This window comes from Psammomys obesus, unplaced genomic scaffold (assembly GCF_907164565.1).
Source record: "Psammomys obesus unplaced genomic scaffold, mPsaObe1.curated_primary_1811, whole genome shotgun sequence".
Taxonomy (NCBI): domain Eukaryota; kingdom Metazoa; phylum Chordata; class Mammalia; order Rodentia; family Muridae; genus Psammomys; species Psammomys obesus.
This window is the reverse complement of record NW_026593286.1, coordinates 17,431,649-17,448,760: the sequence shown is the minus strand read 5'-3', so window position 1 is coordinate 17,448,760 and position 17,112 is coordinate 17,431,649. Positions and strand designations below refer to the sequence as shown.

Here is a 17,112-nt window from a genome sequence, read left to right as displayed (position 1 = left end):
CTTTCTTTCTTTCTTTCTTTCTTTCTTTCTTTCTTTCTTTCTTTCTTGGCAGGGTTTCTCTGTGTATCCTCACTTTGTAGACCAGCCTGACCTTGAACTCATAGAGATCCACCTGCCTCTGCCTCCTTGAGTACTGGCATTAAAGGGAGTACAGGGATTACATGAACCACTGCACCAGCTTTTTAAATAATTTATTTAATTTTATTTTGTGTGCATTGGTGTGAGGGTATCAGATCCCTTGGAACTGGAGTTACAAACAGTTGTGAGCTGCCATGTGGGTGCTGGGAATCAAACCGAGGTTCTTTGGAAAAGCAGAACATGCTCTTAACCACTGGACCATCCCTCAGCCCCTGTAGAGCACACCTTTAATCCCAGCACTCAGGGAGACAGAAAGAAACCCTGTCTCAAGAAGAAAGGAAGAGCTGTTATTCATTCTGCCAGTTGACTCATTGTGTGATCCTGGTATGTTCTCATGCTCTCTCAACTCTAGACTCTCATCCTATCTGTATGTAAGGAAAGTGAGCAGAGGCGCAGGGAACCCATCACTTTCAAGTCTCCATGGCGGAAAAGGGGACCATCCTCAATATCACCAGGAACCTGAAAAGTGAGTATGTCCTATGAGATTTTCTAGGGCAGAGTTGCAGGAGAAGGGGTCTGGAGAGCATCACTCTTATAGGCCTGGCTCCCTGATGTCTGCTGTCTACCGTCCTACTTGCAGATGCTGTCTCTGCCATCCTCCAGGGATATGGGGACAGGCAGGGGCCGGTGACAGACACCAGCGCTGAGCTTCACAGACTCTGTGGCTGCCTCGAGCTGCTGCTACAGGTGGGACCCTCCACCTACCCTTTCCTCCCCTGCCCTGTTCCTTAGCTTTGAATACTTAGGAGAGCTTTCTCAGATATAGACCCAAGACACTGTCTTCCTGCCTTACCAGGCACTGTCTTCTTGCTTAGGGAGCAAGTCTTTCATGAAATAACCCTTCTCCTGGAGGCTAGCACTGGCCTTCATTCTCTCCTCACTTTTACCTCCTGGGGTGCTTGATGAACCTCCCATATAAACATAAATATCCCTCCTCCTCCTCCTCCTTCTCCTCCTCCTCCTCCTCCTCCTCCACTTCCTCCTCCTCCACTTCCTCCTCCTCCTCTTCCTCCTCCTCCACTTCCTCCTCCTACTCTTCTGACTTCATCTTGACAATGAGCTGCACTTCTGCTACCATAGTCTCCATCTCCCATAGCATATCAGGATTGCACCTGTCCCAGGGCCTTTATCTTTACATTGCCTCTGTCTGGGATGCCATTCCCTAGATGTTTTCATGACATCAATTCACATGGCCCTCAAGTCAGGAGGATTCCTCAGGCTAAAATTTCAGACACCAACACACACACTTTGTATTTTCTTTTTTTTCTCTCTCTCTCTCCACAGCCACCATCACTATCTAATGCACTGTATGCTTTGAAATTTTAGCTTAATCATCCTCTGACTTCCCTACCAAGATGTAAGCTGCATGAGGTTGGTTCATATAGGCCTTGTTCATTGTTCATGGCCCTAAGAACAGGGCCTGCACATAGTAAAGTGTTCCATGTTTGTGAGTGAATGAGTGTGAACTAGGCTCAGTGAGATCAAGTATCCTGTCCCTGTCACACAGCCAGTAAGGACAGAGCTAAATCCCTCCCCACCCCCGAAAAAAAAAAAAAGGCCTATCTGCAGGAGCCCTTTCTTCTCCCTGTGCTTTCCCATTATGCCAAGGTGCTAGATAGGTTCCAGAAAGAACCACTGACATGCATTCCTTTTCCTCTTGGTCCTAGTTCGACCAGAAAGAGCAGAGGAGCTTCCTGGGGGCTCGGAAGGATTACTGGGACTTCCTGTTCACTGCCCTGAGACAGCAGCGGCGATACACTGAGCAGACCAGCTTCGTATGCTCACAGGACAAGGTAACGGGAGCAAGTGATATAAAGAGAAGGGGGTGGACGTTGGAAGTGCAAAGCTCTGGTGCCAGCACTGGACAAAGCATGGCTAGAGGCAGGATGCTAGCCTTCCCTAGGTACCACGTCACTCATGCCATCGCTCATACCTTCTCCCCTATCAGGAGGCTTTTCACCTGGTCCTCACCTCTCATTGGCCCTGGCCTCACTTCCAGCCACGTATTTCTCCTCCACCCTTGGCCCACTCGTTCTCCTTCACTTTTGTTCCCGCCTGTAATCTCTCTAATTTGGTCCAGCTCCCCATCCTGATTTCACCCTCGCTTTGGTCTTCCCCACACCCTGCAGCTGAAGACCTCTCTGGGAAAAGGCCGTGCCTTTATCCGGCTCTGCCTTGCCCATGGACAGCTGGCTGAGTCGATGCAGCTGTGCCTCCTGAACCCAGAACTCACCAGGTGGGTATGCCAGAGCCATTACCCTCCTTCACTTCTAAATGGATGACGGACCACCAGGCATAAGAGAATGAGTGTCTGGAAGAAGAAAGGGCCTGCATGCAGTTTGATGTACTTGGGCCTCTGCCCTCCAAGGTTAAGCTCAGCCACAATCTGCCTGGGAAGGTGCCCTATGGTGCCCTGATTCTCAGAGGTCAAGAGTGAATCTGCTGGTCCCTCTTCACACAGGGAATGGTATGGCCCCCAGAGCCCTCTGTTGTGCCCTGAGCTCCAGGAAGACATCTTGGACACTCTCTATGCCCTCAATGGAGTTGCCTTCAACCTGGACCTGCAGCGGCCAGACCTGGATGAAGCCTGGCCCATGTTCTCAGAGTGAGTGAGCTCTCAGTCTCCAACCCAAGCCAGTCTTCCCTCTCCGTTTTAAGAATTGTCTTTTTAGATTATAATATAATTCTATTGTTTACCCCTTCCCTTTCTCCCTCCAAACCTTCCCATACACTCTTCCTTGCTCTCCTTTAAATTCATGGGCTCTTTTTTCATTAATTGTTGTGAAATACACACCACACACACACACACAAATATAATGCACTTAATCTTTATAATGTAACTTGTATGTGTGTTTTCAGGGCTGACCATTTGGTGCTGGGTGATCAGTTGGTGTGCTCTTCCCTGGGGAAGACTGTTTCTTTTGCTCTCAGCATTCCTTACTTGCCTGTAGTTCTTTTTGTAGGGTTGAGTGCTCATGAACTTTCCCTCGTTTGTGTTAGCATATCTATGGGTCATGCCCTAGTTCATGTTTAGGAAGACATGTTGGTGCACCTTTATTGGTATAGATTCTGACATTCCTAGATGATACACGCCAACCTCTTGATCCTCTGGCTCCTCTTTCAATCCCCTCTTCTGCAATGACCCCTGAGCCTTCGATGTAGACGTCTGTGTACTGGTTGTGACTAGGCTCCACAACTCGGCACTTTGGTTGTGGTTTTCTGTAAGGATCTCATCTGTTGCAAAGAGAAGTGACTTGATGAGGGGTGAGGACCACACTGATCTGTGGACACAAGAACAAGTATTCAGAATGTACTTAGGGATTATGCTGCTTTAGTAAAGTGGTGGTTACGCATTCTTCTCCAAGACCCATGGCTTCACTATCCCTGGGTAGTGGGCTAGGTTCCCAGTAGTAGGCACACTTTCCCTCTTGTTGAGCATGTCTTAATTCCAATTAGGAGCTGGTGGTTATCACCAAATATATGTAGCACTACTACACCCTGGGGTTATCATAACATGTTGGTTCTTGTGCTTCATAGATGTCATAGCTGGGTAGAACGTCTGTTGTTTCCTCCCTTGGGAAGCCTGCCATCTCCCCTGGCCCCTGTTCTTGATTGTTTTGCCCCCACTCTTCAGCCTTCTCTTTCCTCAGTATCATCTCAAGCTAGGCCATGCTAAAAGACTAATTGGTCACAGTGGAAAGGGAGAAAGGTGGATAGGTGATGGGATGCTGAGATGCAATGGAAGCATAGACGGGACATGAGATGACTGGCTCGATGGAGAATGGAAACCTCTCAGGGGGGAGCTGGACAACAGGGATGGTAGTAGGCTGAACAGGTGTTCCAGAAGCGGGGCAGCCCCCCACTAGAGGACCAAGCTGACCCAGATTCCTGCCTCTTGGTTTCAGGTCCCACTGCTCCAATCCCAGCCAGACCCAGGAAAGAAGAGCCAGAAAGCCCAAGCGTTTCCCAAAGGAGGTGCCTCTGCCTTCCTTCACCCTGGCTTGCTTCTTGACCATCTATCAGAACTCTCAAGTTGAGCAGGGTCTCCTGTCGGTGTACAGAGAGCTAAACAGGGCAGAGGTGGAAGCAGTGTGTGAATCAGGAGTTGGGAGAGCAGGGAGTGGGGAGAATTCTTGTTCCTGGAGAAGGGGAATAAAGACAGGGGAGCACTAGGGCCATCTGTAGGAGCCAATGGGGCTCTTAGGAGGAGAGGGCCGTAGGGGTGGCTGGAGGCTTGCTGGAAACAGACAGAGAGCACGCTTCTGAAACCTCTGAGCTGGGTCCTCAGATTGGCCTATGTCAGCTAAGGGAGTGACTAAAGAGCCTGATTTCCCAATTCGAAGCCCAGCTCTTCCCCTTTCTAAACACAGCAACGGCCCTTGGGCTAGTTCCTGTCCTGCCTCCTAGGGGAGTTGTGTAGACGGCTTGAGACAGCCCACATGCAGCTTAACACGAGGCTCCTGGCTCCTGCTCCATTCCCATGTGGCAGCTTAACGTTGTCCTCATCCCAGGAGCTTCCAGACACTAGATATTGCACCATTAAGGACTCAGTCTCAGACCTTGAAAGAGTTTGAGGCCAGTTCATAGACACAGATCAGGAACACCTTGCGATCTATGCTAACTTCAGTCAGCCCTCCACATCTGTGGGTTCTGCATTGTAGACTCAACCAACCACACATACAAAATATTTAGAAAAAAAATTGTTTCGTTGGTTCTGAACACTGTGGGTTCTTTTACCCTCAATGTTCCCTAAACAAGGCAGTATAATAACTACTTACAAAGTATTGACTCTGTGTGGGATAATTAAGCAGTTTAAAAGGGACTTAAGCTATGTGGGAGGGTGGGTATTGGTTATATGCAAATCCCACACCATGTTATAGATAAGTTGTGGGTACCCAGGTATTTGAGCACCCTCTTGAGGTCCTGGAGCCAACTCCCCTAGTATCAAGGGATGAGTCTAGGCCACAGAGAAGGCTAAGGGGAAATAGGAGCACAGAGAAGGCTTCCCTGCTCCTGCTATGCTGAGGATCAGATCCAGGGCCACACTTTCTAGACAAGTGCTCTACCACTGAGCTACCTCCCCATCAGGCAAGGCTTCTTGAGAGAAGTCACTTGAGTGAGCATTAGTCAGCTCAAGATTCCATTACCATTTTTACAAACCAGGAATTCTTGCTCCCCTTTTACAGATGAGAATACAGAAAGACAAAATCAAGTACAGGAGAAAAGGTGAACAAAGGTGGAGGAATTTAGGGGAGAACAAGACCAACCCAGGTGAAGGCAGGAGATGCCACTGGCCAGGCAGGGAGGGGAGGAGCAGAGACACCTTCTGATCTCAGCTCAGATTTGTGGACCTTGTGGAAGAATTATCTCAGTTCTAATGACTTTCCCGGTAGGAGGCCTGGCAATCCCATAAGAAACGAATATGTTGTCAAAGGGCTTTGTCCTCTCCTATGTCCCAGATCAGTGACCAGATGCTGATATGGGACTTCTCTACAGGTGAGATTCTCCAGAGGAGAACAGCTGCAGGCACTAGACACCAGAGGAACCAGCTGTCTGCATGATGCAAGGAGAGAGGTCTGCCCACCTGACCTCACTACCCCCTTGCAGCATGGTGATCTTCCCACCTTTCTGGAAGAGAAGAGAGAGGATCCCAGGAGCCTCCATTGTTCCCAGAGCATTTGGGAAGCAGAAAGGGAGGAATTTCTGCTAGACCAGAAGGAGGGAGACCCAAAGACAGGGCAGTTCCTGCCACATTCAACAGCCAGCAGCCAGCAACAGAGAGATGGTGCTAAGGAGGCTCAGCAAGAGGTGACAAGAATGAAAGATGAAGGCAAAGGAAGTCTGCCAGGGACAGAAGGTCAGAGAACAACAGAAGGGATCCAGGAAAAGGCAACAGATTGGGACCATGACCAAGGGCTGCTGGCCCCCAGCCTGCACGGAAGAGCAGAAGACACTAAGTTAGGAACCATGCAGGGGTGGGATCAGCCTTGTGTTCTAGGGCAGACCTGGGTCCTGCAATGTCTGGGAACAAAGAAAGGCTCCACCACAGAGAAGCCACAAGAGTGGACCAGAGTCACCAGTGTGAGCCTGCAGGGGGATCAAGCAGAAGCGCCCTTGCAGCAGGAGGTGATCAAGGTACAAGGTCTATTGTCTCCTCTCTAGCCTGATTGGCAGCTAGGTGTCTGCAGACCATTCCAGCCCACGGATTAGTGTAAGGGGTTGTCTGCTTGTGGAAAGGCGTTCTGTGACTCAGGCTGGCTTTGGATTTGCTGTATAGCCAGGATGCCTTTGAATTCCTCCAGCCTCTGACCTCCAAATCCTGGGATTATTTGTATATATCATCACACAGAGCTCCAAAAACCAGTTTTGGCTTACCTTCTCAGAGTTACTATTTGGAGATGTCCTTTGACAGTCACGTATTCTTTAGCTCACAGAGTGTCCCTTCCTGTGAGTGCTTCCCATGAGGCCTACTTTCTGCCAAGTCATGCCAACATTGGAGTTCGGGACCACATCCCAGCAAGTCTTTTGGGAAGTCACAAAGTTTGGGTTCCCTTACCATCACAGAGGTCTCCCAATGTCTAAGCTATGTTGCTATACACTCAGCTAGTTTTGACATGTTTTCCCACAAGTCCCCCAAGATAGATCCCAAGATGCCCCTCAGGCTCCTTTCTAGCCAGAGTCTTTCAGGTTCATGAACTTGGCAATGGTAACCCCAGGCTCACCCAGCAACCAGAGGCATGGCTGTAGCCGCATAAGGAAGTTCAACAGATGAACTCAGGGCTGGGGTTTCTGCCTTCCTCTTTTAATTCTTCCTTTCCCATCTTGTCCCCAGGACCCCAAGTACAAGCTCCAGCTGGAAGAGGAACAGGTTCAATGCCAGGAGCAGCTGCTGAGGGCACAGAAAGGAGAGCTGCAGGTGCTCCAGGAGCAGCTCAGCAGGTAACCTTGGTAACATCAGCAGGGCTAGGGCTCCAGGACTCCTTGGTATCTCAGTGTTCCCAGCTTGTGCTGAGGCCAGTGCCATCCTAGGTATCTTTCCTGATGCCATGAAGCCCATGGTTCTTCCCCTCCTCAGCCCTTACCCCAAGGATCCTAGAAGACACCATGCACCCTGTCCCTAAGCTCCTCCCATGCTTGGACTCGACTCCTGCTGCCTCTTCTGGGTGCAATGCTGCCTTTTTAATCTGCTCTGGCTCCACCATGCCTCCAAATCTACCTCCCTCACACAGCGTTTAAAGATGGGATTCCACTCTGCAGCCCAGGCTCTCCTGGAACTTATGACAATTCTCCTGCCTCAAGCCCCTAAATTCTGGGATTACAGTGTAAACCACTAGGCCTTCCTTTGTCCCTCATTTTGTTGTTGTTGTTATTCCCTGTTACACAACCTTTTTGACTTTCCCCCTGGCAGGACATAGTTCACCCAGTGTCATCTTGTTAGCAGAGAGGACCTGAGAGCCAAGCCCTACTGCTTGCTGATGCCACAACAGTGGGCTTTCTTGTCGTTTTGTGTCTTTTATTATTTAGTCGCCTAATGCAGCTCAAACTGATCTGCAAAATTTTTTGTCTCTGTCTCTTGGAGCTAAGACTGCTGTCCCGTACCGCCATGCCTGGATCCCTCAGCCAGTTTAGTTTTGTTATGTAGCTTAGGCTAGCCTGAAACTTGCTGAGTCACTGGGGATGGCCTTGAGCTTCTGATCCTCCTGACATGTACCACTGTGCCCAGTTTCTGTGGTACCAAGGGTCAAGCATAAGGCTTTGTGCTGGGCAAGCGCTCTACCAACAAAGTTAACATCCCCAACCCAGTTTTTTTTTTTTTTTTTTTTTTTTGTTTTTTGTGTTGTTTTGTTTTGTTTTTTAACACAGTCTAATATATCAACAGGAGGTTGGTTCCAGGACCCCAAGTGAAACTGAAACCCGTGGCTGCTCGAGTGCTTTGCATAAAGGTGGTGCAGGGTCAGCATAGGCCCACTGCACAGCCTCCCCTGTGCTGTATGAACCTCCTAACTTGATCTAATGCTGTGACGGTCGTTGTACTACTGCATAGTATAAGGAACCATGAGAAGAAAAAGCATCTGAATATGTTCAAGACACACAATGACGAGGGGTTTTTGTTTGTTTGTTTGTTTGTTTGTTTGTTTGTTTGTTTTTGTCTCCCAAATAGTTTTGGTTCGTGTTTGCTTAAGACCAGAGACACAGATGCAGAGAGCTGGCTGTATTCCACTCTCTGTGTCTACTGAACAGCTCCACATTCCCTTCTTTTCCTTGACTTCAAGGCCCCAAAGGCACATCTGTCACAACCCTTTCTGTTTTAAAAGTCTAATCCATGCAAAGATCTTCCTGAGTCTGCCTCTGGTCTTCCTGAGCCCAGGGTCTGTGTGCTCCCTCTGTCTCTAGAGGACACTATGAGACCTTCTCCAAGCCAGATCAGGGAACAGTCTCACCCTAATCACAGGCTGAGAGTCTATGATTCATACTGAATCACTGGGCAGTTTCTGTCTGTCTTTTGAACAGCTGGGGCAGACCTGGGAGCCCAAACCCCAACCCAAGGCCCCTTGGACTCCACCCAATACTCACCACCCAGGTTGCTGCTATGACCAGCAAATATTCCCATGACTCTGATCCTAAATGGAAATGGGGTCTTTGGCCATGCAAGAACCTCTGTGGCTTCAAGAAAAGTTGGTGGGAGCAGCCAAGAGGCTCCAGAGAGATGTCCCAGCATCAAATTTCTTCCTGTATCTGGGGACACTGCCACACAGACCCCTGTCACCCTGTCGCTCAGTCATTCCCAAACATTTTGGACATCCCATTCTAAACCCAAAATACTCTTGTGGGCAAAACACAAAAGCCCTGCCTTCATGTAGCTCAAACACAGGGGAGGCATTGAGCAGGATCCGCAAGTAGAATACAGAGCAGTGGGTTGGAGTGGGCGTGTTGTTATTATTCTCATCTATTTATTCATTATGCATAGGTGTAGAGGATGAGTGCACATGAGCGTGAATATGGTTACGCATGTGCTGTGGCATACATGTGGAGGTCGGAATCAGTTCTCTCCTTCAGCATGTGGGTCCCAGGGACAAAACTAAGGGTGTCGCTCTTGGAAGCAAGTGCCTTTACCTGCAAAGCTATCTCTTCGGCCCCTGGAGTACAGTTCTAAGGAGAAAAAAAAAAAAAAAAAAAAAACAGGGCAAGAGAATGAGAAGTGGCCAGTGTGAGGCTTTTGAGAGGGTAGCATGGCCACTGTGAGGCTTTTGAGAGGGTAGCATGGCCACTACAAGCCTCTCAGAAGCTGCAGTGTTTACATAAAGACCCAAGGGAAGTAAGGAGCCAGCCCTTCGGACACCAGCTAGAAAGATGTTACAGGCAGGACAGGAACGAAGGTTCTGAGGTGGGAAATTACACAAGGTTCAAGGAGAACCTTGGGAGCTGTTCTAGCCCCAGTTGGGTGAGAGAGGAAAGGGCTGGTGAACAATGGGGGCAGCTTAGAGAGAGCTTGGAATGTCATCAAAATAACCTTGGCTTTAAATCAAAGTAAGAAGGGAGAGTTATAGAGTCCAAGCAGAGGAAGGGCATGATCTGATATATATACCTATATGATATATATGATATATATCATATATGTATCAGATAGGTATATATAATATATGTATGTATACATAAGTGTTTGTATATATACATGCTTAATTCATAAGTTTTTAGTATATTGACAGAGTTGTGTAACCATAGCACAGTCAATTTTGGGACATTGGTGTTACCTCTAAAAACCCCCTGTGCCCATTAGCAGTCATTCCCCAATTAACTTTCAGTTCATAGACTTATCTGATCCAGGCTGACCATATTTTAAAGGGCTCATAGTACAAGAACAGAGGTTTCTTTCCTCAGCCCACTGGGACCAAAATGGCCACCATCATGTTTCTGGAACCTGCTATGCCCGGTCCCACCTTAAGGCCTTCCATCCTGTTCTTTCCTCTGTGTGCTTCTCCTTTCCTTTGAGTATTTATGCAAACACCAGCAGCTCCTAGAAGGCGTTCTTTCCAGAAAGCTTTTTGGTAGACAGATGTCTTAGGGTTTCTATTGCTGTGATTAAACACCATGACCAAAAGAAACTTGAGGAGGAAAGTGATTATTTCAGCTTACTGTTCCACAGCTGGTGCGTTATTAAGGGAAGTCAGAACAGGAACTGGAAGCCGGCACTGATGCAGAGGCCATGGAGGAGTGCTACTTTCCGACTTGCTCACTAATGGTTTGCTCAGCTGTTTTCTTTTCTTTTTCTCCTCCCCACCTCCTTTTTGAGACAGAGTTTCTTTGTGTAACCCTGGCTGGCCTAGAACTCACTCTGTAGACCAGGCTGGCTGCCTGGTATCTGCCCCAAGTGCTGGGATTAAAGTTGTGTGCCACCTCCGCTGGGCTCAGGCTGCTTTCTTATACCATCCAGGACCACCTCCCCAGGAATGGCACCACCCACAGTGATCTGGGCCCTGCCACATCCATTATCAGTCAAGAAAAGACCCTACACACTTGCTTACAGGCCAGTTTTATGGAGGCGTTCTCTCAATTAAGATTTCTTCTTCCCGTATGATCATAGCTTGTGTCAAGTTGACATAAAAACTAGCCTGCATAGCTGGGCTTGATGGCGCACACCTGTAATCCCAGACCTCAGAAAGTCAGAGGCAGGTGGATCTCTGTGAGTTCCAGGCCAGCCTGGCCTGCAAAGTAAGTCCAGGACAGTCAGGGCTGTTACACAAAGAAACCCTGTCTTGACCCTCCCCACCCCACCCCCCCAAAAAAACTAGCCACCACAACAGGGTGAGCAGATGTATTTAGCCTGGTGACAGAGGAGGTGCAGCTGTTGTTATGTGGGTACATTTTGAAGCCGGACTTCCTGAGAGACAGGCTGTGGGTCTGAGGGAAAGAGTTAAGAACAACCATTCTCAGGGGTGGGGAATGTTGGCAGGGACAGAGAGCTTTGTACCTGTAAAGTCTGGGATACCTGTCAGACTTCCAGGTCGGGCTGTTGGGTGAGAAGTTAGGTGAGCTGGGCGTTAGTAGCAAGTCATGTCAGCTGGAATAGCATCTCCCCAGGCTAGGAAGCAATCCCTGCCCAGACCCAGGTGCCAAGCACTGACCCCATCAGTGGGCAGAGGGGCTATGGGCATCCAGTCACTGGCAGGTGTTCACCACCAACCAGTCCAAAGTCCACGGGAACATTCTATCAGCAAGAGAACTAAATGAGGAAAGTGTTCACTAGCACCCTCTACAGGGGAACTGAGGGTTAGCAACTAAGAAAAGTTCAGACAGCCCTGATAAGAGCCTATCACGGATCTTCTCAAAGATCTGGTTTTGGTGATATTTGAAGGTGTACCCAGATTTCAGTCTTGGGGCCTGCTAAATGAATATACTTTAAAAATCAATAGTTCAAGAGCAGGAGGTGAAGTGGCTCAATTGGATGAGTGCCTGCCTGTCATGTGTAAGGCCCTGGATTTGATTTGTGGACTTGCCAGCATCTACCCAACCCTAGCTGGCTGGTACACACTACCAACCAAGCCATGGAGTGAGAAGCTGCTTGGGCCGTTTCGTTTTAAATTTAGTAAGCTTCTTGGAACCTTGTAGCAAACCACTAACAACAACAAGAAGAGGCAAGAATAGAGCTGAGGCAGTTCCAAACCCAGAGCAGAGACAGAAACTTTAGGAAAGCCACATTTTTTTTTCCCTATTGCTCTTTAAATTGAAAAGACAATGTAACATACCTTCTAAAAATACTCTTAAGATACAGCCACCTCAAGGCCTCTGTTGCCCCCCCTGTTCCCAGCTGGTCATGGTGTTTCCCAGCCTACATTCCTAGGCCTTTGCACTCCTTCCAGGACAGGCCTCCCATAAATGAACCTTTCCAGAGAGTTATAATTTAAAGTGGCAATGTTAAAAGGAAGGGAGGGTAAAAAGGAAGGAGAAAAGGATGGAGAGGAGGAGAAATGGAGAGGAAAATGGAAGGCAGGAAGGAGGGAGAGAAAAGTTTAACAGGGCTCGTTACAGGAACACTCAAAGTTAGGCCCTGTGTCTATTTCTCCACAATTGCTGAATCTATCTATAGGTGCTCACATTGGTGTATGGTGTACGTTTGTGTGTGTGTGTGTGTGTGTGTGTGTGTGTGTGTGTGTTTGTGTTGTATGGTGGTAGCAGGTTTTTGTAGTATATGCGATGCGTGGTACATATGGTGTATAATGAATATGTGTTACATGCCTCTGTATGTGTGTGGTATGTAGATACTGTCCCTATACGTAGACTTCGGCTTCTCCAGGGATTCCCATCACAGGTCCTAAGCCTTCCTCCTCAAAACCAAGTCTCCTCCTGTTCCCAGGTGTCAGACAGAAAGAGCCCAGTTACAAGCGATGCTGGAACACAGGCAGCAGGAGGCTGAGAGGAGAAACGCCATGTATGAGAAGGAGCTCGAAGGACAGAGGGACCTGATCCAGGCCATGAAAAGGAGGGTGTTGGAACTGATTCAGTAAGAATGGGGCTGGGAGCGGTGCAGTAGAGTGGAAAGGAGGAATGAATGGTAAGGACTGTGCAGGCCAGGCTCGAAGGCTACTCCAAATCAACTCTCGGGTTCTAGACCCTTCCATCCATGAACTTGCTTCCTTCTGGTTAGTGACCTCATGCTGTCACTGATTACATGTCACATGTTACAGAGGAGGAAACTGAGGGTCAGAGGCCACTAAAGACAGACAGCATTTAAACCACAGACTCCTCTGGCAATGATGTTTGCTCTCAATTCAAGAACTGCCCTCTGTCTCCCATTATGGTTAGAAGAGATCCCCATCTCTTCTAGCTCACAAGTAGAGGAGGGATTGAAAGAAGGAAGGGGAAACGTGGAATACCAAGAAGTGCCCGCATGCCCACACCTACCTGCCTACTGGACTTCCTTAGACCTCTGTGTCTGGAGCAGCTGTTCTAGGTACCAGAGGCTGAGCTTACTCCAAGTTTCTGAGCTCGCTGAGATGGGAGAGACATGTAAATCGCACTAGCCCTTCAGTCAGGTAGAGAGATGACGAGATGACACCCATGTGTACCTCCTCAGCCACGGACACTCACATTCATGTGCATTCCTTTCCTGCAGCTCAGGAGATCCAACACCAGTGGTCTCAGATTCCATGAAAACGAGCAGGTTGCTGGAGTCACCCAGAACTAAATTATTTTGCTTAAAATTCTCGCATTAAAGGTGAAATGAGAACAAGATTAACGTGGAGAAAATTAAGTTTAAGGAGGGCAGACAAAGGCACTGGCCTCACAAGACTGACACCTCAGATAGAGCCTCCCCGCCCCCGGTGCCCATTGTGGGAGGAGAGAACCAGCTCCCTAAAGCTGTCCTCTGACCACACATGTGTGCACACAATCAGACCTGTCATTCTAGCCCTGGGGAGGGGGCAGCAACAGGATTGTGTGTTCTAGAGCAGCCTGCGCTATGTAGGGAGACCCTGTTTCAGGAAAAAAAAAAAATCTTTGTTGATTTGTTTAACTCACCAAAAGGATTAGAAAATAAGGATAAAGCAGGCTCTCAGAAAACAAAATAAAAGCAGGTGTGAATAACAAGAGGGTGAAGACACAGAGATCAGTGTAGGGGGCTGGAAAGATGGCTCAGTGGGCCATTTTGAGACGCTGCCTCAAAAAACAAGGTAGAAAGTAATTGAGGAAGACAGCCAGTGTCAACCTCTGGCCTTCACATAAATGAATGCACATGAGCACATGTACACACACCAGTCTAGGTAGGAGTCCTAACACCCTCTACAACTGACAGAGGTTTCCAGAAAGAAGCTAAAATTAAGTAGGTTATCAAGTAAAGTATGACAAAAATTAAAAATACGCATTTTTAAAAGGCTCTGATGGACACCAATCTTTAGATCTCACGAAATGACAGCACTATAAACAAATGGGGGAAATTTCAATCCATATCTAGATATAGCATTGTGAAATCTCAAAGAAGCAGAGAGAGAGAGAGAATATTTTCAAGTTATCTAGAGGAAAACGTGAAATACATTAGAAAGATAGGAGACCTCTACATGTGTCAGTGGCTATGATGTAATAACTCTCAAGTTCTCAGAAAAGCCAACTCTTGAACTTGAATTCCATGTCTAGATGAGCCATAAATTAAATGACGAAGAAGAAGGTGAAATCAGACAGGGCTCAGAAGGTTCAATTCCTCCACAGCCTTTCTTAAGAAGTTAGTTGAGGATGTGCTCCAGAAAAACAAGGAAGTAAGACAAGAAAGGAGAAGATGTAATTCAGGGAGCAGAGTTCCACCTAGGAGAAAGAAAAGGGTCTCCCTAAGATGGCGCCCAGGTAGAAAGGTCGGGAGAATACTCGCTGTGATGAGGGATTCGGGGGTGGTCAGGCACAGTGGTGCATGCCTGCAACCCCAGAGCAAGGAAGGCTGAGGCAGGAAAATCACAAGTTCAAAATCAGCCTGGGCTACATAGAAAGAATTAACAAGAGTAACTTGACAGAGGAACCCAGACTAGGGATGTGACCACGTTGGGAGGAAGGAGAAGTTGGTGGGGCCAGTAACAAGTAAGATGACTCCTTCATTCTCAAGGGAGGGAGAATGTTTTCGAGCAAAGCAAGTAGGTGCATCTGTTACTCAAATATGGAAGGAATACCAAGGAGAAATGGTTGTGGAGGGGTGTTTACCTTGGTTGGTTTAGCAGTGAAAAAGGAAGGAGTAGAAGGGTGGCGATACTTTTTATATAATCCCTTCTGTAGAGTTTGATTTTTACTTAAACACTTCTTACTTATTAGTTTTGTGTTTGTATGTACGTGAATGGTGGAGGACATGCGTGGGGGGACACCTTTGTGTAGTCCATCCTCTTCGTCCACATTTATGAGGCTACCTTTACCCACTGAGCCATCTCACAAGCCCCTATTTGATGTTTTAGAAGATTTATTTATGTATATGAGTGTTTCATCTGCATGTGTGCATACAGGCAATACCAACACACTACCGAAGAGGCTAGGGAGATAGGTCAGTCAGTAAAATGCTCGCCAGTCAAACATGAGGACTGGGATTCAACCTTCAAAACTCATACAATCAATCTCAGTGCTAAGAAAGCCAAGACAGACAGATCTATGGGACTCACGGACAAGCCAGCTCTAATACTCAATGAGCTTTAGGCCAATGTGATCTAACCCCATCTCTTCTCTCACCACCTCCCCTTCTCTCTCCTTCTCTCCACGTCTCCCGCTCCATCAGTGAGAAGGACCACCAATGGCAGAGGCTCCAGCAGCTGTCTACTATGGCCCCAGGACACTGCGTGGGCTGCAACAAGGTCTTCAGACGCCTGTCTCGGCGTTATCCTTGCAGGTAATGGAAAGGCACAGAGTCTAGGACAACCCACAGGTCCCTGTCTAACCACAGAAGGAAGGACCATGGGATCTGCTTGGTTTGGTTTGATTTGTTTGGTTTCTAAAGACTTTCTTTTTAACATCTTTTTCAGTGTGGCGGCGGGGGTCGGGGGATGCATGCTCACGCACACTGTAGCACACATGTTGAAGTCAGAGGACAAGTTACAGAAGCTGAGGGTTCAGGGATGAAGCTCAGGTCACCTGGTTCAGTGGCAAGTGCCTTTACCCTCTGAGCCATCTCAGCAACTGTGGTTTAGTTGGTTATGTTGAGACAGGGTCTCATGATGTACCCCAGGCTGGCCACTATGTGACCCAGGCAGAACTCACATGTATGATCCTCCCGTTTCCATCACTCCCACACACCAACATTACAGATGTTTACTACTACACTGGGGGGGCAGGAAATGGGTGTTTGTGAAGAGCCACTTGAGCCCGGCCCCACCATCATCCTATCCGGCTCCTGCTGCTAAGCAGGATCTTGAAAGAGCAGAGTGGGCAGGGCCATGAAGGAGGGAAGGTCTAGAAGATGAAGCCAGTAACCTCCTGGAATGCACTGCTGGGCTTCTGTCTAGGGAGAGGGTCCCTGCACCTCAGCGCAGAAAGAACCTTTCCCTCCCTTCCAACGAATGACTACCATGGGGGAAGACTGGCAGGAGGAAAAAAAAATGTCAGGAGAAGCTACCACCTGAGTGAGAGGCTCTAGAGTGAGCTAGCAAGATAGGCTGTGGGAAAGGGGAAGCATCCCGAGCTAGCCAAAAGCTGCCCTGCTGAAGAACCACGAGGACAGGCAGATGCTCCCTTAGAAGCAAGCCCAGGCTTCCCTGTCTCTGCTCCCCAGGCTCTGTGGAGGCCTGGTTTGCCATGCCTGCTCTGTAGACTACAAGAAGAGAGAGCGCTGCTGCCCAGCCTGTGCCCAGCGGGAAGAAATCCAGAATACCTGACCAAGCTAGCAGCCACCTCCCCAGTCTACTCCCTCCGCTCCTCTTCCTAACCCTGAACTCTGACCACTCTTTACTTCTGGAAGCTGGAGAGCTAGGGACCCCAGCACTGCTATGTATGTGGGGGTTGGGGATAGAGGGAACATCTGGCAGCCACAGATAGGCCTGGTTCTGCCTTTCCTGGGTCTGGTGTGAGGAAGACATGCTATGACCTCTCTGTAAAGTCCCTTGAGGCACAGTGAGTCGTGACTATGAATAAGAACCCAGGGCCCAGCTGTTTCCTAGCCACACTCTCCTTCCCCCACCACCCACAAGAGGTGCAGCTTAAGTACCCTGGGCACTTGAGGACCTTCCCTCCATTCTGCTTCAGGGATCACTGTCTCATTTCATTTTCTTGCATGTTGACATGTAATAAGCATCGCATAAGTTTGCTGAGTTTTTAACTTTAATATACATCTGTAAAGACATAGGCATCAGACCCAAAGCTTCTTCACCATCCTCCAGCCCCGGCCTCCATGAGGAGGCAACCACTGACCCTGCCTGATATCACCAGGAAGCACAGGCACTTTCTAGAAATTTGTGGAAATGAAATTGTGCAGTTCACTCTTTATTGCAGTTATGCCTCTACGCAGAATAACTGGTTTGC

The 17,112-nt window shown here is 48.3% G+C and overlaps 1 protein-coding gene across 1 annotated transcript; it reads left to right on the top strand.

The window, feature by feature from the left end:
• The first annotated feature begins 558 nt into the window (after window positions 1–558).
• Window positions 559–16,745, top strand: Rufy4 (RUN and FYVE domain containing 4). The gene is made up of 11 exons (XM_055616912.1): window positions 559–604; window positions 719–825; window positions 1,806–1,931; window positions 2,268–2,374; window positions 2,600–2,743; window positions 4,044–4,113; window positions 5,635–6,273; window positions 6,971–7,077; window positions 12,491–12,637; window positions 15,377–15,487; window positions 16,367–16,745. The coding sequence occupies exons 1-11, from the start codon at window positions 559–561 to the stop codon at window positions 16,467–16,469; spliced, it is 1,707 nt and encodes a 568-aa protein (XP_055472887.1). The 3' UTR covers window positions 16,470–16,745.
• Window positions 16,746–17,112: the final 367 nt, after the last annotated feature.

Bases quoted from the DNA above. Each gene is read 5' to 3' on its own strand.
- Rufy4 (XM_055616912.1), top strand. From the start codon at position 559: ATGGCGGAAAAGGGGACCATCCTCAATATCACCAGGAACCTGAAAA. The intron at 2,744-4,043 runs GTGAGTGAGCTC...TCTTGGTTTCAG, and splicing joins GCCTGGCCCATGTTCTCAGA to GTCCCACTGCTCCAATCCCA. The intron at 4,114-5,634 runs GTGCCTCTGCCT...ACTTCTCTACAG, and splicing joins CCAAGCGTTTCCCAAAGGAG to GTGAGATTCTCCAGAGGAGA.